General features: G+C 41.6%; 1 protein-coding gene across 2 annotated transcripts in view; it reads right to left on the reverse strand.

Moving 5' to 3' along the window:
• Positions 1-1,679: 1,679 nt before the first annotated feature.
• Positions 1,680-22,994, reverse strand: part of LZTS2 (leucine zipper tumor suppressor 2) — a 152,704-nt gene continuing 131,389 nt past the window's right edge. For both annotated transcript variants that reach the window (XM_077258632.1, XM_077258633.1), the window contains 4 exons: positions 16,714-17,235; positions 10,689-11,282; positions 6,389-6,658; positions 1,680-4,859 (listed from right to left, as the gene is read on the reverse strand). In XM_077258632.1, coding sequence (XP_077114747.1) covers positions 4,155-4,859; positions 6,389-6,658; positions 10,689-11,282; positions 16,714-17,196 — 2,052 coding nt within the window. In that variant the 5' untranslated portion in view covers positions 17,197-17,235 and the 3' untranslated portion in view covers positions 1,680-4,154. The remainder of the gene's footprint in view (positions 4,860-6,388; positions 6,659-10,688; positions 11,283-16,713; positions 17,236-22,994) is intronic.

The raw sequence follows: 22,994 nt of genomic DNA on the forward strand, positions 1-22,994 counted from the left end.
CGATTGGGTAAACCTTGTCGTGGTGTGATGGCTATTACACATTTTAGATCAACACAGTGTTAGCCAAGTACTCTATGCTATTTACATGTACTGTTAATATTTACTTACTGCAGGGTATCGGCTCATTTGGTTTTTTTTTTCTTGGGTTTTATCTGGTAAATGACCACAGTGTGAACATGCTCCTACACATTGAGCTCCAGCTCATTTCTTTGGTTTTGACGTATTTCTCAAAAAATGCCTACGTCATTATTTTACTTTGTATATCAGGAGTTATTATCCCTTAAGGCCCCGTCTCACATAGCGATTTACCAACGATCACGACCAGCGATACGACCTGGCCGTGATCGTTGGTAAGTCGCTGTGTGGTCGCTGGGGAGCTGTCACACAGACAGCTCTCTCCAGCGACCAACGATCAGGGGAACGACTTCGGCATCGTTGAAACTGTCTTCAACGATGCCGAAGTCCCCCTGCAGCACCCGGGTAACCAGGGTAAACATCGGGTTACTAAGTGCAGGGCCGCGCTTAGTAACCCGATATTTACCCTGGTTACCAAAAAAAACAAACAGTACATACTCACCATCTGATGTCCGTCAGGTCCCTTGCCGTCTGCTTCCCGCTCTGACAGTGCCGCCGTACAGTGAGAGCAGAGCGCAGCGGTGACGTCCCTGCTGTGCTCTCACTTCTCACTGTACGGCCGGCAGACAGTCAGAGCGGGAAGCAGACGGCAAGGGACATGACGGACATCAGATGGTGAGTATGTAGTGTTTTTTTTTTTTTTACATTTACGCTGGTAACCAGGGTAAACATCGGGTTACTAAGCGCGGCCCTGCGCTTAGTAACCCGATGTTTACCCTGGTTACCAGTGAAGACATCGCTGGATCGGTGTCACACACACCGATTCAGCGATGTCAGCGGGACCTCAACGACCAAAAAACGGTCCAGGCCATTCCGACACGACCAGCGATCTCACAGCAGGGGCCTGATCGCTGGTACATGTCACACATAGCGAGATCGCTACTGAGGTCGCTGTTGCGTCACAAAACTTGTGACTCAGCAGCGATCTCGCTAGCGATCTCGCTATGTGTGACTGGGCCTTTACAATCCAAATCATCTGATCTTGGGTGATTGTCAGCATCTTTACACAAGTAAAAAAAATCAACAAACAAAGATTTGGGCAGGGTGGTGGCTCAGTGGTTAGCACTGTAGCCTTGAAGCACCGAGGTCCTGGGATCAAATCCCACCAAGGACAACATCTGCAGGGAGTGTGTAAGCTCTCGAACCCCCTCTATAGACAGTCATGGAGCAAGTAGCTCAGGTCAGGAGACTTAGCAGTCAGACTAGGACTTCCGATCCGACTCGAATTGTGTGAAACCGGCATTACCCTATGCCCCATGAAATCAATGGCCTGGATGAGTAATTAAGTACATACATGGTCCTCTAATGGGGGAATAAGCGTTTAAAGGGAATCTGCCCATATTAATAGGTTATATATGTCCCAGGGGGTGACAGATTCCCTTTAAAGTCGATCTTCATTCTGGCTAACCGATTAAGCCCCTGAATAAGGACAACCCCTTCATTTTCCGCCATTATTTCAGAACCCTCTTAAAGGGTATTTTCACAAAGGAGGTGCCACTTGAATCATTTTCCATACAAGTAGATCAATAGAAGACAAAAGACAATTGAATTCATTTCTGGATTTCGCCAGGTTTTATTATTAGGCTCACAAACAAGTAACCCATGAAGTATGGGAATAAGTCTTTGTATTTTGCATTGGCTTTGTTACACTTACCTTTGTGAGACTTCGCTCATTCTCTATCCCTTATCTTATGTCATTACAATGGTATTTAGGCATTAGGTTTTTCAGCATTTATTAATCTTAAAGATAATGATGCTGGCCAAAGATATACAATAAAATATAGAAAACCTAATGGGTATAGGGTTCGTTCAATGTAACTAATGGCAGACAGCAACAAAAATAAGGATATAGCGGATTTCCCTTCTTTTGCATATTTTCAACTTTATGATGTGCAATGACTTCGTGTTTGCTGCCGCCAGATTATCACATAGCAGACATTACTATGACCACTTCATTACATGTGTCCGAGTAGAAGTATTGAGTGACACCATTCGCTTTAACATTTGATTTACTGGAGAATGAAGAAAAAATTCCAAGTGCTTTGAAATTGTGAAAAAAAAAATGTAATACCGCCATTGTTTTTGGAGTTTTATTTTTTTATCATACATTCAGCGGTAAAAATTACTCTGAATCACGATTCTCCAGTTCGGTATGATTTACAGCGATAATAAACGAAGATTTTTTTTTTTCATTTGTGTAGTGTAGAAAAAAAAAAATCAGAAATTTGTAATAAAAAAAATTATGGGGTTTACGTCACCATTTTTCAAGACACTTAGCTCAATCAACAACATTTGTTATTTTCCGCGTGTGGGCTTGTTTTTTGTGTGACAAAACGTTTCATTAGGTTTATCATTTTATAGTAGTGGACAACCCATTTAAGGATATCAGCCAAGCTTTCAAGTGATACCAGGCCCATTATTACTTGGGTGCAGCCCTGATTCATAATCAGGAAGGAGCAAGAAAAAGTCATCTTCCGGGTTCTGTGTGCGAAGAAAAATTACAGTAAAAAAAAAAAACACCCCGTTACAGTCATTGATTTCCCTTTGCAGATGCAGAAACTTTTTTTCATGTTATCACCTTTTCCCAATCACAGCCATTGTCATCTGTTCTTCTGTACAGTCTCCAGTGAGTCAATAGATAAAGGAGGTATTTACAGGAACTTTTCTTCATGTCATCACCTCCCTCGTTACCAACCAGGTAGGAAATTTGCCTTTTGATACATATAAGTCAAGTTCAGTATATGGTCAGAATTTTATATCAGTATTTGGAAGCCAAAACCAGGAGTGGGTGAAAAATGCAGAAGTCGTGACGTGTTTTTATTCTTCTTTTCCTCCTGTTTCTGGATTACAAATACTGATGTAAAATACTGACCAAATATTGAATGTGTGAACGTGAGTGGGTAGATAAACTGTTACCCATCTCATTTAGCATCTGAATAGCAGAGATTTTAGTTTTTTTTTAGTTCTGTGATTAGTGTATACATTGTTCTGACAGTGATCATGGTTAAAAGATTATGAATTCAGTTACTGAAGTTTTGTAAAAATTAATTTATTGATAAATACCATTGTAATCACAATAGATAAACTCCGGGAAGAGTCACAAAAAGTAGCATGAGATCCTCTAACTCTCAGCAGACAGAGGGTGGTCACATATGGCTTAGTTGTACTGGAGTGAGCTACAGACCCTCTGAGAACTTGGAGAAGGACTAGTCTTTCTATTGCAAATGGTATTATTTGACGTCTGTGTAATGATTGTGCTCTAGCGATACGCCTACCTGAGATTGAAAGCGACTACTCTTGTCAGATAAGAAGAAGTAGAGACGAAGGTGCTAGTCGTAGTTTACAAAACCAGTCATTTTGCTTTTTGGGGGGAAACAAAACCTCTTATCTTACATTATTTACAATGAGGTGACCTAAATGTTGCCACAGTGTTAATGAAGAATACAAACCTAAAGCGAATGACGGCTGTTACATGTGAGCGCAAACATTCACAAATATGGCTACAGTAATATTAACAGGGACAAATGAGAAAGAATGCAAGAAAACAGGGTTGCAGCGCCCTAAAATACACTTATAGGCATCCAATGGAAGCATCTTTGCTCGTCACTTCCCGAAATCCTAATCCTTGTGACCACAACAAATATGGCTGTCCTGAGAACGGAGCGTAAAAAAAAAAAAAAAAAACAAGACCCAAAATGTATAATGTCAACGTTCCTGCCCAATGACATTGCTTTGGTCCATTAGGCAAGGTTAGCATCGCTAGCGAGCGCGGATACGGCTCCCTTCATACACGTCAGATAGAACTTATTAACTCATCTTGGGAAATTTTAGACGCGCATAATGTCCCGTCCATTAGATTTTCGAGTTCCTCTGTCAATAGAAAAGCAAGATATGTTTTATACAATAAATGCAACAGCATATGTGGGCAAGTTGCTTTTTGGCAACACCAACTGTTGGAATGTACCCAACCCCCCAAAAAAAAAAATTAAAAAAAAGGCATAAGTGGTACTTTCTTGGCTTCAAATTTCTGTGGCTGTGATCTCTTCAAACTGAATCTCAGCAGCATGCAAGTCAAATTCATCAAGTTCCCTCGCCTCCAGTTCCAGAGAAAGCTGCTTAATGTCTCTCTCCAGCTCGCGGTTCTGTTGGTACATCTGGATATAGTTGTGTTGTAACTGCTTTTGATATCGGATCACCTTCTCTTTTTCTTCTTGCCATATGCGTCGCTCTTCTTCAAAACTTTCGAATTGTTCCTGGTTTCTTCTCCTTTCGATCATCAAGGTCTCCCTTAATCTCTCCATGTACTGCTTTAGGCTCTGGAGGTTGTCAGAATTTTGACGCTGTGCTTTGGCTTCATCGCTTTCGTAAAGCAAGAATGGATCTTCCTTCTCGTAGCAGTGGCAAAGTCCATGTCGAAGACCGGCTACGGCGGCTTCTCGGAGACTAGCCACTTCCTGGTCCAGCTTACTGGCCTTCTCCCGCAGCAGTTCGGCCTCGTTTTTCTTGCGTTGCAGCTCATTCTCGCACACCTCTAACTCCAGCGTCTTTGTGTGAGCAGTGTCCTGAAGTTCCTGAACTTGTTCCTCGCTAATCTGAAGGTCAGATCGAGTGTCTCTCAGCTGGGAACGGAGCAGTATCATGTCATTCGATTTCTGAGACAGCTCAGCTTGAGAATCTTTCAGCTGTTGTTTAAGTAGAGAAATTTCACCCGATTTCTGACAAACCTAGAACAGAAAACATGACAGGTCAGCCATGGACCATCTGCGTCTCTTCCATTCAGGGATTTAGTTTTTATCAATACATATTTTAGGGGAATATTTTTTTTTTTTTCTGCAAATCTTTTTCTAGCTATACAATCTGAAAAAGAGGAATTCCCAGAATTAAAGGTTATACCCTATGGATAGGACAGAGGATAACTTTCTAATCCATCTATGGATTGTTGAGAACTTTCAATTCTGGGACTACCCCTTCAACATAATTATCATTTTTCTAGTATACTCTAAAATACTTATGTAATTTTTCCATTAACTAAAGGGGTACTCTAGCAACTAAATTTATATCATAAATGGCTCACTCAATGGCCCGCTATCTCCTGTTTCCCACTCTTTATGAGGAGCAAAAAGTCCCTTCTACAGCAGATTTATAGGAGACTGACTAAAGACCGTGACCATTGATCAACTGCTTCTGCACTTTCCTTAGACTTTCCTGAGAAGCGCTCCTGCTCGCCTCTCCTTTTATCCAACGTCAGGTCAGCGATGCGGGAAAACTAGCCCCCATTCCGCTGATGGTGGAGGTCCCATCGTTCTGACCCCAAGTGGTACGCTGTTAGGCAACAATAGAGTATACCATAAGTGTCCTGTCGACTGCCCACTGTATGTTTAACCTGTGTAGACCTGGTCCTTAGTACTGTTTTATAGTATATTGACGGTACTACAATAGAAAAATATAATGCAAAGGTAAAAAAAAAAAGAAAGAAAAGAAAAGGTCACACAATCATTTTTTATGATATTAGAGGTACAGACTATAAAAAATAGTAATATAAAAAAAACACAAAATAGGCCACACTTTAAGAGTAGCTTTACCCAAGAATCACTGTTATACAGTTACGGCAGTTACCCTAAAATAGTAACGAAACAAAATAAAGTAAACAATGTTTTATTTTTATTTTAATTAATAAAAATTAGATATATATACATTTTTTATTAAGGAAAATAAGTAATATACGGTACTTATTGAAGAAATCCACTCCTTTCTCCTCCTCGACTGATCTTTCAGCTGAAAATACTCCATTCACAGGTAAACTCTATAATCAGTGAATACAGACATTCCAATTACTGAGATAGGAGATGACACTTGGTGCTCATAAAGTTCTTTGGAGAATTATAACTGCTGTTTCAGCAGTAGAATGTCTGTGTCGGCCTCTAGCTCCTCCCCTCTCCATAGAATTTAAAAGCACCAACTGTCATCATCTATCTCAGTAATGGGAAAGTATGTCTTCAATGAACTGAGAGTGGATGACAAATCTAAGAGGAGAAAGAACAGCATTTCTCTGATAAAATATATGACAACGTTGCTTATTCTCATGTGTAATATTGATTTATGAAATAAGGAAAACAATTAGTTAACATAATTAATATAATTTAAGAGTAATGCTATGTTGTTACCAGAAGGATCTAAAAAAGTTAGAATCGTTAAAACTAAAATGTCGCCTCAGTGCATAGTACAACCCTCATGTATGAACTGACCATCATACCTCCCATTTGGTCTCCTCCAGTCGTGGCCCGAGCTCGGTTTGCTCTCTCTCGAATGAAGCGCAGCGTTTCTCCAGCAATTCCCTCTCCTGGAGAAGTTGGGAGAAATCTTCCTGCAGCTTTTTCTTCTCTTGCTGGAGCTGGAATATTTGGAGCTGCAGAACCTGCTGCACCCGCTGAGCCTTCTGAGAAGCCTGCTTCATTTTCAGGGCACAGCTTTGTCGGAGATCCTCCATTTCCAGCTCACATCGTTTTTGCTTTTCTTCATAAACCTGTTTGAGAAAGAATATATAAAAATGTGTCTGAGCCATTAACTCGCAATTATCCTTGTTACTTATACCAGGAGACCAAGAGTTGAAGCCATGTACAGAATGAATATGTATAGATGTATAGCAACAGGTGTCATTTTTGGAGCCATGGAGTTACCAATAAAACCTAAAAAGCAGCTGTTGGCTCGTAAAGGCCATTAAACACTCCATATGTATGGTCCGTGCGCGGATAGCACACATGGTGCCTGGTTACCCTAATTGTGCCTCCAAAAGGTGACATGTTATACATATGGTGGACCTGACCAGGGGTATCGAGCTTCTGGTCTCGTGTATAGAATTTAGCCAGTACTATTTCCCATACTTCCCTCACCATCGATCCCTGGAAAGCTTTGTTGTATCACAAATCATCCACACTAACTAGGTCTCAATGTTGACTCACTTCTCTCTTTTTAGCGGCAAATCAAATGATAGCCCCTGCCTGGAGAAAAAAAGCACTTCCCATTCCTGGACTTTTTTAGCCCGTAACCTTTTGACCAGTGAGCAACTTACAAGTGTCCTGAATGACACTCAAACTATTGTTTTTTTTTTAAGGTCTGGGTCCAGAAGATAACATATGCACATCCATAATTGTTGAGAGAAAGTATGTCCTTTGACTAAAGATATAGCATAACACATCATATTCCTGTCTACTTCTGGTTCTTCTTTCTTCAACAAGCACTCCTCCTCCTTCTTCTCCTATCAAATTATATTACATTATATAGCACTGCGTACTTACCGTACAATTGCTCATTTTACCCTTCTACCAAGATAATTATTCTCTTTACCAATAGGTGTATGACATTGTGTGATTAAAAACTGATTAGCTGAACCCTTCTAAGGGTACCGTTACACAAAACGATTTACCAACGATCACGACCAGCGATACGACCTGGCCGTGATCGTTGGTAAGTCGTTGTGTGATCGCTGGGCAGCTCTCACACAGACAGCTCTCCAGCGACCAATGATGCCGAAGTCCCCAGGTAACCAGGGTAAACATCGGGTTACTAAGCGCAGGGCCGCGCTTAGTAACCCGATGTTTACCCTGGTTACCATCGTAAATGTAAAAAAAACCAAACAGTACATACTCACATTCCGGTGTCCGTCAGGTCCCTAGCCGTCTGCTTCCCGCACTGACTGAGTGCCGGCCGTAAAGTGAAAGCAGAGCACAGCGGTTTACTTTCCGGCCGGCAGTCAGTCAGTGCGGGAAGCAGATGGCTAGGGACCTGACGGACACCGGAATGTGAGTATGTACGTTTTTTTTTTTTTTTTACAATTACGATGGTAACCAGGGTAAACATCGGGTTACTAAGCGCGGCCCTGCGCTTACTAACCCGATGTTTACCCTGGTTACAAGCGAACGCATCGCTGGATCGGTGTGTCACACACACCGATCCAGCGATGACAGCGGGAGCTCCAGCGACGAAATAACGTTCCAAACGATCTGCTATGACGTACGATTCTCAGCAGGGTCCCTGATCGCTGCTGCGTGTCAGACACAGCGATATCGTATGGATATCGCTGGAACGTCACGGATCGTACCGTCGTAGCGACAAAAGTGCCACTGTGAGACGGTACCCTAAGCTCTATGTAGAAACAAGAGTTCAATTTTCCCTGCACGAGTCATAAGTCACTGCAAAAGTCCCTGAGGGGGAGAAGGGAGCAGCTGGGTCAGAAGTTGAACAGGGGAATAATTTTTGCAGGAAAAAAAGAGACTTCCTGTTTCTACATAAAGCAGAGAAAATAAAAGAAATTACTGGGTAGAAAGGCAAAATGAGCAATTGCAAGTACACAGTGCTATATAATATGATGAATGTAATAAATTAAGAGGATGAAAACTTTGTTGAGAGGAGCGCTTCTTTAATTTTCACTTCCTCCCCCTCCCCTATTCCCCTGAACGTTCCCCTTTACATACCACCCCCAAGCCACCATTTTTTCATTTTAATTGTAATCATCCTGATGTTAAATGCCATTGTTTTTCTTGTGATCACTGCAACATATTTTGCATCAACTGCTGCTGTTATATGTTGTATTTCAACTTTGTTATATTGTTAAAAAACATAATTAAATATTTGAATGAGAAAATATGTATATACATACACACACACACAAATATATATACACATATACATACACACATAGACAGTGGGTAAAATAAGTATTCCACTCAACTTTCATGGCCTGTATGCATGCTCACCGAACAGGACTCTATTGCTGAACAAAAAGCATGTTCAAGCACATTTAAAGTTTGTTGAACAACATTTAGACAAGCCTGTGAAATACTGGGAGAATATAGTCTGGTCAGAGACCAAAATTGAACTCTTTGGATGCCATAATACACACCAAAAGACAAAAGACACTGCATATCAACCCAAAAACACCATACCCACAGTGAACGTGGGAGGTAGGAACATCATGGTGTGGAGCTGTTTTTCAGCAAACGGCACTGGCAAACGTCATATGATTGAAGTATTGATGTATGGACAAATGTACTGAGAGATTCTTGATAAATACCCACTGCCATCTACCAGGATGATGAAGATGAATGATCCCAAACACACAGCCAAGGTAACGCTCAACTGCCTTCAGAGAAAGAAAATAGAGCTGATAGAATGGATCAGCCAATCACAGAACCTCAATCCAATAGAAAATTTATGGAAGGAACTAAAGCTCAGAGTTCATGTAAGGAGCCCATGGGACCTTCAGGATGTGAGTGTTTGTGTGAACGAATGGGCCAAAATCACACCTGAGCAATGCATGCGACTAGTTTAGAACAGCTGACATGTTCCTCTAACAGCCGCAGGTGGAATCATGATCCACCCGTGGCTGTTAACCTGTTAAATGCCGGTCAATCTCAGACAGCGGCATTTAACGTGTGCTTACTGGAAGCGCATCGGAAATCACGTGATCGCGGGTCACCGATGAGTCGGCATGACAACCAGAGGTCTCCAGCAGACCTCTGTGATTGTCATTCATTGCCGGATTGCTATAAGCGCCACCTGGTGGTCGGCGCTAATAGCACGTGAGCATTTCTACTACACACAGGCAATCTGATCATCGCCTGTGTGTAGCAGAGGCGATCGGATTATCACAGCTTCTAGTCTCCCATGGAGACTATTTAAGCAAGTGAAAAGTAAAAAAAAAAAAAATGTTTTTAAAAATATTTAAAAAAATCTAAAAGTTTAAATCACCCCTCTTTCGCCCCATTCAAAATAAAATAAAATAAAAATACACATATTTGGTATCACCGCATTCAGAATCGCCCGATCTAGCAAGATAAACAAAAGTATTAATCCGATCGGTAAACGGTGTAGCAAGTAAAAAAGTCAAGACGCCAGAATTACGTTTTTTGGTCTGCGCAACATTGCATAAAAATGCAATAACGGGCAATCAAAAGTTTGTATCCACACCAAAATGGTAACAATAAAATCGTCAGCTCCTCATGCAAAAAAAAAAGCCCTCACCCAGCACCAGATCACAAAAAATGGAGACCCTACGGGTTTCGAAAAATTACACAATTTTTTTTTTTTTTAAACAAAACTTTGGATTTTTTTTTTCACCACTTAAATAAAAAATAACCTATACATGTTTGGTGTCTATGAACCCGTAATGACCTGGAGAATCATAATGGCTGGTTAGTATTAGCATTTGGAGAACATGGTAAAAAAAAAAATCCCCCAAACCGTTGTGGAATTGCACTTATTTTTTGCAATTTCACTGTACTTGGAATTTTTTCCCCATTTTCAGTACATGATATGGTAAAACCAATGGTGTCGTTCAAAAGTACAAATCATCCCACAAAAAACAAGCCCTCACATGGCCATATTGACCAAAAAATAAAAAAAGTTATGGAAATCCACTTGTACTAGACTTTGAGTTTTGGAATATTTAGTGCCAGGAAGCAGATCAGATACCATTTTTGCCACTAAATATTGAGATTTGTCATTAGTATAAAAAAATATAAAATATCAGTGGCTTCAATGGTTTAATTCCCAACCTGGCAAATAGCCGCCTCGTTTTCATCCAGATTTTCTTTCAGATGCTGTAGTTCCATCTCCCGGTCTTTTAACTTCTCTTCCAACTCTCTGATAAGAATCTCTTCATTGATGATGGGTGACCTATCACATGAGCCGCTATCTGACGACTGGTTCCCTCTTCCGCTTAATGAGCCAGTGCTTTTACTGGAAGAGGAGCGTCCACTGTCAGAGTTCGAAGGACGTGTCCGTGCTCGTGACACTCGCTCAGAAAAACCATTTATGTTACTGTGATTCTCTAAGTTAATGTGGCCCATGGACATGCTGACTGGCTCTAGCTGCTGACTGCAGCCCGTGCTATAGGTAGGAAGACTAGACAGAGAGTTCCGGCCAGAATCTGACATGGTCCCAGAGATGGAACTGTTCCTGCAGCTAAGCGAGTTGTGCTTGTCGGTCGTCCCCATTGAGTTGCCATTGAAAAGAAGGTGTAAACTTCCTTGGCTGTCAGATAAGTTAGGGACTCCATTCCTTTGGACGAGATACTGTAAAGAAGAGTTCCGTTTTTTCGGCACCACTGGTTTGAAAGCTGTTGGCTTTATCAAGGTCTTCTCAATGTTCTGCAAGAAAAAGTAGAATACAATATATTTGATGGATCATGAATTAAACATTACAACAGCACACAATAGTTTCATCATTTTTAAGGTTGAAGGTAGACATCAGTCCATTGAGTTCAACCTATAACCTAACATGCGAAATTAGAAAGTCCACGCAATGAAGATTGAAGGAGCCCAGTAGTGGTTGCCAATCACAATGTTGGCCAAATTACACTCTTATCTTCGTCATTTACACTCACTACCAATGGTAATGACAAAAGTACAATTATAATACCCAAACCAATGAATGCTATGATAGTAACTGAAAACCCTCATGACATGAATATTTGCCTCCTGGTTTAGCTTGTCTGAAACCCCTGCATCAGTGCCATGGCAAACTGCATATTGTAATTATGTTACAAAATGGATTCTAAAACGTGGTGAAAGGATGTGTATACTGTACTTTTGCACTGATTTTTTATTGTTCATTTGCTTCTTTTATGCAAAAATAGGCAACTTTCTAAATAGGCTTCATTATCTATTACTATACTTGTGTCACAGAAGAGTCCTTTACCTGGCTAGCTGGTTTGCAAAATGTGACACAAATCTATCAGAGCACTACTCCTGGCTCTGACAGCTCTTCCTGCTTTCCCTGACCGCTCTCTCTCAGTGTTAGAGATAACAGAAGGAACAATTATACTTTTCCTTTCCCGTATATCTGAAGAAAAAATAAAAACAGGTCTCCTAACATAAAAGTTATCTGTGTGAGTCATCCAATCAAGAATTGTTTGGTCTTCCTCTATTAATTATGAATTATGACTTTGGCTGGCCATAAACACAAGATCAATTTTGGAAAAAAATAGCTGATTTTCACCATTTGGGCCAATTATTATCTTACAAGAGTACAAGAATATTCTCCGTGGCAAACAGCAGATTGCTTTTCTGTCATTTAGCAATCTGTCATTACAGACTACTAGACATGACTGGTCAATTATGGCAGATTGTTTGCAACTTTGCATAAGCACATTCTGCTTTTCAAGCATTTTTTTTTTTTAAAGGGAGCTTGAAAGCCAATACATCAGAGGTGTCAAACTGCATTCCACAAGGGCCGCCAACAGGTCATGTTTTCAGGATTTCCTTAGCATTCCACAAGGTGCTGGAATCATTCTGTGCAGGTGATTAAATTATCACCTGTGCAATACAAGGAAATCCTGAAAACATGACCTGTTGGCGGCCCTCGAGGAATGCAGTTTGACACCTCTGCAATACATCCTGTCCGAACCATGAGTTTCACCCATAGATGTTTGATATTGAAACGCTGTGGCGCTTCAGAGAAAAACATTCTTTAAAAGCCGTAAGGGACCAAGCCCCAAGGGTAACTAGTCAGAAAGGTGGATCCGTGATGGCTTCTCCTCACCCACTCCTATAGAGTGACAGGTCTCTCCCGTGTAAAGAGAGAGACCTAACAGTCACTGACAATGGGCGAGGAGAGTATGTTTGTAAAGTATATTTTTCTCTAAAATGCCACAGTGTTTCAGAGTCAAACAAACATGCCTGAAATCATACAGCCATTGTATGATCCTCGGACAGCATGAATCAGCTGTCAGGCTCCCTTTAAACCATGTTCCTGATCTGTCACTTTAGTCTTTTTTGTCGGAAAGTGTGCGACTGATGGGCAGAGCTATAACATACAAATGTCCAACGTTAGTATAGCCTCTGTAGAAGGTTTTAAATGTGTGTTTTGTGTGTTTCGTTTCATTAGAGTATCATTACAATGAGGTAGAAGTAGAGTGTAATCCCATCCTGGATCATATGATATTTCTGGGGAACATCTACAAATACACCATTGTAATGTCTTGATTTTGAAAAATAAACATTACATCACTAGAAAGATAATATCACTTAAGAAGATTATGCATTGAGTATTTTTTTCCTCTTCTAAAATGTCTTAAAGTGCAACTAAATCTGAGACATAAATTGCCTAAGCCATTACTAAAAACTTTAGATATTTTACAATGAAAATAATATACGTAATATGTGTTGTGTAATTGACGGGGTCATTCTAGTGTTCTGTCTGCAAGTCCTATAAAACCATACGAATTTTATTAAGGGAGGTTCTCAGCTTGGGACTCCACCATGGACACAGAGAAACCCAGGCCATCCATGTGTTGCATGGACGGCCATGAGCAGCTTGTAATACTATGGCGGTAAAGCTGGAAGATCTTACAAAAGCAAAATTAGATCTCTACCATGTGTCCCGAGAGCTGGATTTTAAAGCAGTTGAACAAGAAGAGACTTTCCTCTTACCGGAAACATCATTCTATGTCATCAGCTATTGGAACAGAGTTGACCAAAAAGATTAGCATGATCCTGGTCCAGCGGCCAAGTCCACAGCCACCAGACAAGAGCCTTCGCATGATCTTGATCCAGTGGCTCAGTCCGTAGCTACCTGACCAGAGCCTTAGCATGATCTTAGTCCAGTGGCCAAGTCTATAGCCACCAGACCAGAGCCATACGAACCTCCTACTATATGTGGCATCTGTAACGCATGCATGATGCTACACTGAACCTAATTAATAAGAGGCGCAAAGGACGAGGTTCCCATCGATCTGGTCCAGAGACCATGGACTACTGACGCAGGCGCTCAGCTCTAATTGGAAGTATGTTGTACTTAATTTTTTTACGGTCAGTGGCAGCTATTATTTCTAGTGATGTGGAACAGGAAGTTTTGCTTAGTGTGAACTACCTGGCAACGATTTGTATATATTTTGGGAGAGGTCAGTAATTATGAAATAAAAATATCTCAGCTAGCATATTAAGTTTTCGGTTTACCCTCGGATCCAACTCGACAGCACAGTTTTTAGACAAGATGTGTGTTTGGAAAGACGACCTCTGACAAACATAGTATACAAGGACTACACTCTTTAAAGCCACAGCAACTTCCTAAAGGTGGTATCGTATATATATTTAACTTGGCAGAGACAAGCAGGGTAGGAAAACAAAACAAGTTATATGTCCTTGAATGACAACAAGAGATTCTCAGAAAAGTACTACACTGCCTAGTGGAGTGTCATGGCATATCGGTTGGGAGTTATTCCAATTTGATGTATTCATAAAATAAAATACCACTTAGGGTATCTGCACACGTTGCGGATTTGGCTGCGGATGCGCAGCGGATTTGACGCTGCGGATCTGCAGCTGTTTTCCATGCGTTTTACAGTAGCATGTAAAGCTATGGAAAATCAAATCCGCTGTGCACATGCTGCGGAAAATACAGCGCAGATTTGCTGCGGTTTATCTTCTGAAGCATGTCAATTCTTTGTGCAGATTCCACAGCGTTTTACACCTATTCCTTAATAGGAATCTGCAGGTGTAAAAAAGCAGGTGAAATCCGCACAAAATCCAGGGTAAATCCGCAGGTAAAACCCAGGCCGTTTTACCTGCGGATTTTCCAGAGTCTGCGCAGAAAAATACGCACACAGATACCCTTAGACTGCAGTCGGAGGCCTCTCATACAGCCATATCAGATTTCTTACTTTGCACTGATGAGATGCAAACACCCCGAAACACGTGTCTGCAAACAGAGTATCTGGTGTGGATTTTATCCTAAAGGTACCTTCACACTAAACGACTTTGCAACGATAACGATAGCGATCCGTGACGTTGCAGCGTCCTGGATAAGCGATATCGTTGTGTTTGACACGCAGCAGCGATCAGGATCCTGCTGTGATGTCGCTGGTCGTTGCTGAAAGTCCAGAACTTTATTTGGTCGTCAGATCGGCGTGTATCGTCGTGTTTGACAGCAAAAGCAACGATGTCAGCAATGTTTTACAATGGTAACCAGGGTAAATATCGGGTTACTAAGCGCAGGGCCGCGCTTAGTAACCCGATATTTACCCTGGTTACCATTGTAAATGTAAAAAAAAAACAGTACATACTCACCTTCTGATGTCCGTCAGGTCCCTGGCCGTCTGCTTCCCGCACTGACTGTGAGCGCCGGCCGGCCGTAAAGCACAGCACAGCGGTGCCGTCACTGCTGTGCTCTGCTTTTACTTTACGGCCGGCCGGCGCTCACAGTCAGTGCGGGAAGCAGACGGCCAGGGACCTGACGGACATCAGAAGGTGAGTATGTACTGTTTTTTTTTTACATTTACAATGGTAACCAGGGTAAACATCGGGTTACTAAGCGTGGCCCTGCGCTTAGTAACCCGATGTTTACCCTGGTTACCCGGGGACTTCGGCATCGTTGGTCACTGGAGAGCTCTCTGTGTGACAGCTCTCCAGCGACCACACAGCGACGCTGCAGCGATCGGCATCGTTGTCGATATCACTGCAGCGTCGCTTAATGTGACGGTACCGTAAGTCATGTGGCAAGGCTCATTAAAGCGAGTATGTCAACAGGTTTTTATGTAATCTGAAGTCAGCAGGAGATAAAGACTGAGACACAGAATCCGGCAAAGCCCCTTCCCCATGTGATAAGCAGCTCACTGTCTATGGATTTTGTACATGGAGAGCCTTATTGGAGAGGGCGCAGTTTCTAAGCTCTGCTTCATTCTAAATCTAAAAGCTCTGATTGTGTCAGAACTGCTGCACCCAGTAATCTAAGTGATACATCATTGGATTCAGCTTCTCTTTGCCTACATCAGACTGCTCTCAGATGAGGTAACAAAAACCTGCTGACAGATTTTCTTTAAAGGGCTGCTATTGACCGTTAGGATTCCTACTTCCTGTAGGTGGCACTAGAGTTCTAGTCCTCAACCTCTGTGAAGTAATTTGCATATTTAATTTCCCAGAGGAGAATTGCATGGCCTATAAGTCTCCTTACGCTGACACATCAAGCATGTCACTCTATCCACAAGGAGAGACGTTAACCCTTTAAACCCAAAAATGAAATACAAACCTTTAAGGCTATGCTCACACACAGAGTTTTTGTCTGCAGCCAAACCCCGCTCTCTTAGCAGTAAAAAGGCAACAGGTTTTATGGCATTTTGGGGGCTTTTTTGTGCAGACTACAGGTGTGATTTGTCTACAGCACATATTTAATAAAATAAGTTTTATTACCCCCAAAAACACAGAAAAACTTGACTGCTGACACGTTTTTTTACACTTCCTCAATGCCTTCTATGGGTGAAAAAAAGGATTCAAAAAGCTGAATTCACATCCCTCACACTGAGTGTGAACCTAGCCTAAAAATCAGAGCCAAAAACGTATAGCCAAAAGTGCCCAGACAGGTTAAGATAGACAATTTGGTGAAAAAGTGATGATTAGTATTTACAATTTTTCCACTTCTGGTTCTATTTTGAAGCCTAGGTAGAAAAATCCACAAGCGAAACCTAACAGTTAGCCATGAATTATCTAGATTTATAATAACTCATAGGTCTATCATAAAAATGTACCACAGGCAAAAAGATTCCTTACACACGATACTACTTTAGGCAGCGGAAGCGAACATTACCTTTTCTAGTTTGCCAGATACGGGAATAAGTTTTGGCGGAGGTCCTCTTATATTCCCATTGAGGGTCTTGTCTTCCCGCACATCATCCACATCACTGCAAGGACTATTGGGCGCTCTGGCTTCATGCCACTCCTCCTTAAAGTCCTCGTTGACATAGGTATAATTCCCATTACTCCCAGAGGTAGCAGCACAAGTTTTCTTTGTAGGAAGTCCATTAAAAAGTGGGTCTTGGGAGTTACGACTACTTTTTAGGAGTCCTTCCTGCTGTTTAAAAAAGTTTGGCATGCTGGCAGGTTTACGGCACTTGTTACTAAATTCAGACGCCTTGCATTGCTTGTCATGGTAAGGTCTTCCAGAAATAAGACTGCTTACACTTCCCATAGTGTTCTCGGAGTCTGGTGACCTTGAGCTTGGTTGGTCTTGGGGAATATCAACTGCAGGGTTCTGGTCAATGGACAGGGGAAGAGTCTGCACTACAGCCATTGTGGGCGTACTTGGAAGACGTAGGTCTACATAAGCAACCTGAAAAAAAAAAAAAAGGAGACAACAGAAAAAAAAGTTTAATATTTTTTTCCTACTTCTCATTTCAAAGTATTCACTGTCTCAAAGCAGTCAACAGATAACCACAAAACTTTGTTTCACACTGCTGGACACCATCTCTCCTTACATTCTTTCGGCCTGGTGTTATTTTTCCACTTTCCAGGACACAGATCAAAGCATAGAAATTATGTTGCTCCTATTACACACAGGGGAGAGACCTGTCAATCATATGTAGCCATGACATTTTAGGGTAAAACATACCTGGCTGCAATTACACACCCAGGCTTGGATTCACGCTGCTATGGTTGGCGCATCAATCGCACACTACGTTAGCAGAGTTGTGTTTTACGACGCGTCTCATCGAATTCTAATATTCTGTTTTGGTGAGACCACAACTGGTTCTTATCAAAAAGCAAACAGAAAATGAGAGACCATTATCTAAAAGACATATTTTCTGAGCTACGTTACCAGAGGAAATGTGAAAATTCCAAAATAAGCAAGTGTTGGACATGCACATCAAACACTGGAGGGAACATGAACATGAAGGGTTAGATGATTGCTTAATAGGGGTTTGGCCCATTTTCAAATACTTTTGCCTGCTGGCTCAATTAATTGTAAAAATCAAAAACACACCTTACTTACCCTCCGTGGGACCAACGCCGTGTCTCTGGGGCTATTTCGGTGACTGTGAGTAGGCTGCAGCAGTTGCACCATGTCGAGAGCACTGCAGCCAATCTCAGAGATAAGTGGCTTGTGCAATCTACATTGGCAAGCAAAAACTGAACCGGCAGGCAAAAGTTTTGCAAAAGCAGATAACCCCTTCAAATGGAACTTGTCACCTCCAAAAACATTATTTTCCAACAGATATAATGACAATCTCAGGTAAAAAATTTTAACGTCTTGGGTAGCGCTGCCTTACTGGAAGTGCAGGGAACATTTATAGTCATCGCTCACTGTACAATGAGCACACTGTCATCATTCCCCCTCCCTTGACTGACAGCCTGACCGGAGAATCGTGACAGTGTGTACAGTCCATTCATTCAGTACAGGACTGGTTGTCTCATGAGACATTTATGGCACATCCTGTGGATAGGTAACTCTTCTCTAACAACAAAGATGGGAAAAGTAGGAATTATTATAGCTTTGGAACAAAAGCCGGTTACTTTATCTGTTACCTCCACAGGTTTGGTAAAAAAAACCCTAAATAAATAAAAAACCAAAGCTCTAAAAAACTAGCATAGAAAGACAGATAATATTGTCTAGTAGTAAACTATGCATCTCCTACATCAAAATTATGGTTTCCAACTGATGGAAGGATAGTGTGGTCTACTACTCAAAAAATCTATTAGTGCGCCAGTCCAAAGCTAGAAATATTTAGTTTTTAGTGGTTTCCTGCAAGCTGGATCTTGGTCAAATCTGAAATACTGAAGACATTACACGGATTCATGTAACCAGTAGGTATTTTTTTACTTTTATTCTCTCTCTTGCATGTAGCAATAGACATCCAGCCATATTTAGCAGCGAGAAATCGGACCTCAAAAAATGTTATCACTCTATAAAAAGGTTGCAATACATATAAAGGAATGTGAACTGCAGATCAACAGTCAGACACCTCTATAAATCTCTTAACCAAACAGGAAAATTGGATTTCCAGAAATATCCTAGTTACCAGACTATGCAGTTGCTACAAGAGCCAAAGTAAATGGAAATAACTGAGCAGAAAAATTATCTAAAGAAAGATTTATTAAGGGTCTAAAATCGATCCATATAAAAAGAAACAATAATAGGTGACATAACCGGTAAATTTCCAGAGTTTTATATCTGCATAGGAAGATCTTCCATAGCCTGGGTTGGCGGCATGGATGGTGAACAGCCTGAACACACTGCTGCTTTGCAGGAGTAGAGACAACAAATTAAAGGGAACCTGTCACCTGAATTTGGCGGGACAGGTTTGTGGTCATATGGGCGGGGTTTTCGGGTGTTTGATTCACCCTTTCCTTACCCGCTGGCTGCATGCTGGCAGCAATATTGGATTGAAGTTCATGCTGTGTCCTCCGTAGTACACGCCTGCGCAAGGCAATCTTGCCTTGCGCACGCGCAGTATGCTTTGCCCAACTGCGGGCAAAGCCGAAAAGCATTAGTGCGCATGCACCGGCGCAGTATGTCCCGGAACACAGCGAAATACTTCCGGGACATAGTGCGCCGGCGCATGCGCACTAATGCTTTTCGGCTTTGCCCGCAGTTGGGCAAAGCATACTGCGCGTGCGCAAGGCAAGATTGCCTTGCGCAGGCGTGTACTACGGAGGACACAGCATGAACTTCAATCCAATATTGCTGCCAGCATGCAGCCAGCGGGTAAGGAAAGGGTGAATCAAACACCCGAAAACCCCGCCCATATGACCACAAACCTGTCCCGCCAAATTCAGGTGACAGGTTCCTTTTAATGTCAATTAGCCGGACATCCAATGCCTGATGCTAAAGACTGCGGACCGTTGTATAAACACAAGTCTGACAGGTATTTTAGAACAACAAGGGCTGAATGACGGCCCTTTTTCCATTCATATGTGCACATTCCTTTATCACTTGAGCAGAATGTCAATTAATTTTACTGATAACACTAGCACAATGTAAGCAACGTTTCGGGCACTAGTATGCCCTTCTTCAGACTAGAGCTGGTTTCACTGAACATACGCTTCCCAACTTTCCCATTCACGTCAGGGGAGAAAGTTATTGCCAGACACATCTGGTGGCAGCTTATCATCTGAGGGAACTAAAGTGTGGGGAATTTAATGGAAGAGAAAGTGAAGTTCTCAGCAGCAACCGATCAGCAGCGTAGTTCCGTTCTATATGTTGCTTACATTCAGCCATGCTAGAGTCCATATTGGCTGACCAGGGGCCTGCCAGGAGTCGGACCCCCACTGACCTCATATTGATGACCTATCTATAGTTCTTCTTAATGTAAGTCCAGGACAACACCTTAAAAAAATAAGTTTATCAAAGCCTTTGCATTTTAATGTCCTATATATCTGCAGGTAAGAAATAGTTCTATATCATTTGTAAAATGATTCTTCCCATTACATTTTGGCTCTCGTCATCTGACATCTTGGCTATGCAGCTCAATGCATAAACCAGCAAGTAGAAACGTGTTCTCTATCCCAGGTCACCAAAGTCTAATGTGTACAAGTTGTCACTCTTCGGAGCACTACTAGTACTGTGCATGTACATCTTACAAAGCCAAAGGGGGCTCATTCACACGTCAGTTATTCATGCACAAGTGCTATCCGGTTTTCTTTGGTCAAGGAAAGAACTTGCACCTATCACAGTCTACGGGACCTTTCACGTGTCTGTGACTTTTTGCAGACTGAGTGGCCCGTGCAAAATTGTGGAGACCTGTCGGATATGGATCCGACTGTCGGATCAATTAGACAATGAAAGTCTATGGGTCTGGGAAAAAAAACTGGACAGTACTTGGAAGCCATCTGTGATAGATAATGAGAAGGTGGAGAAACTTTTTTGTCATCAGAGAAGAAAAAATTATCAAACTCTGAAAATCACTTTTGAAAACTCAGTTCGTTTTCACGTACGTGAAAAAAATAACATCTGAATAGGGCCTAAGGTACCTACTACTAGCTGGATACAATTCATGACCGATAGGCCTACATGACCTCTCTATAAAGAACTGGCCGGGACATAAGTTAACTACAAACAAACCACAAATTCAACAAGATATGTGGGAATATGGTCGATCTTGATAGCGTCTGTGTCTACTTCCTGAAAAGCTGGAACATATCAGGTTGTAAAGTTCTAGCGAAATCCAGTTGTATCCCTTCTCTTCTTCTTGGCCGTTAACCTTCTTCATTAAACATTGAGCCGCTGTCTAACTTTTCCATCTGATTCCCTCACTAATCCCCCTCCGACTTCTCTCCTTTCATGTCTTCAGATTCCATGGTTCCTCTGACCTCACGGCTGCTTTGAATAGGGATTTCTTTTCCCCTCTTTTTTTTTTCGTTTGTTACTCTCTTTATGAATGTTGCCAGGAGTTCAAGAAGCCTTGCGTGACTAGCTCACATTTGTGGAAACACTAGACACCAAGCCTTGCCTTCTACTAATGAAAACCTTTGCTGCCAATGACAGTGAGCTGAGAAATAACACAGCCTACTTCAACACAGAGCTCTTGATAGCAAACACCTGCCGATTGCTCCAAGGGCAACTGAGCCATTCTTCTCTTCTGTTCTCACCTCTGGAGCGAGGTCGCATAACACAAGCGAGGCGCTGATCCTGGGGCAAAACAAACAGGGAGGGCATAGTACTCAACTACAATGTCTTCTAGGAAGGTTGACTGTCTTTCTCAGGTTGCTACAACAATATTCTTATTCTGCTCTATGAGGAGTCTAACTTTAAGGTATTCAAACATATAGATCATTACTTATAATGTGTTCCCTACATCTTTTGTAATTTGAAAAATGAACCCATAGTGGTTTTCATTTATTAAAAAAAATGAACATTCTTACTACTAATCCATGCCCCTTAGCTTTTTCTTCTGGTTGGTGGCATCTGGTGACCACTGCAACTTTCTAGGCCAGCAATGGTCATGTCGTCTGAGCTGTGGTCATGTGTCTTCTGAGCTGGAAGAAACAGTCTCCTATGTCGCTCTTCAAGCTTAGATAGCCCATGACCGCTGCAGCTAATGATTTGCTACACTGGTCATCTGACATCATCCGGTGAAAGAGGAAGCAAGGAGACTGGCAGTGAAAAAGGGCCGCAACACTGAGGAATTGCAGGGGTAAAGGTGGGTGGATGTGTTTTTTTTTTCAAGTATAGTACCTCAATAGAATTATTTTTAAAATATTAAAAAGTAGTGGACAACCCCTTCAAGTTAGAATAGGGAAGAAGCTATCTGCACCTCAACACTCCCTCAAAGAGTAAATGATGTGTGGATCCAATGGGGTAAATTTTGGTTAACCGATCCTTTTAGAGGGGAAAATATTTGCCCATAATGGACTTTACTTCACTATATAACTAGTCAATGCTCAATTTAATATGCACAGTTACAAGCATACCCTAAAAACACATTTCTTTAGCAGGGCTGTGGAGTCGGAGGGAGCCCATTTTGGTGGAGTCGGTGTCATGGAAATTGAGGAGTCAGAGTCAAAGGTTTGGCTTACCAACTCCACAGCCCTGTTCTTTAGCCTGGCCTTTCACCTTCCCTGTTTCTTAATAGAATGTAAGCTTCCGAGCAGGGATCCTCATTCCTCTCCGTAGGTGTTGGACTATGTGAGTTTACGAGCAGGGCCCCTTTTTCCTCTCCGTAGGTGATGGACTATGTGAGCTTCCGAGCAGGGACTCTCAGTCCTCTCCGTAGGTGTTGGACTATGTGTCACAGTGTGATGTCTTGTCTTGTTTGCACAATTATCTGAAAGTGTTGCTGAATATGTTTGCGCTATAGAAATATAAATTATTATTATAGCTGTGACATCACCTATTCAGAGTGATGGATCATGTAATATCACCTGTGTATAAGAGTGTTACCTGTTAATGTAATCCTGCCTGTGATGGTAATGAAACTTCTGAAAAGTCTTATGTGAAGAATAGTAAGTATGAATATAAAATAGCCTTAGTGACCAGTGTGAAAGTTGTCAGATTACTATATTTTATGTATATTGTGACAGGGCAAAAAAAACAATTGTTAGATTAAAATATATATATATATTTAACACAAAAACCCGATTTAAACAATAGGT

The sequence above is a fragment of the Ranitomeya variabilis genome, chromosome 4 (genome assembly GCF_051348905.1).
Source record: "Ranitomeya variabilis isolate aRanVar5 chromosome 4, aRanVar5.hap1, whole genome shotgun sequence".
Taxonomy (NCBI): Eukaryota; Metazoa; Chordata; class Amphibia; order Anura; family Dendrobatidae; genus Ranitomeya; species Ranitomeya variabilis.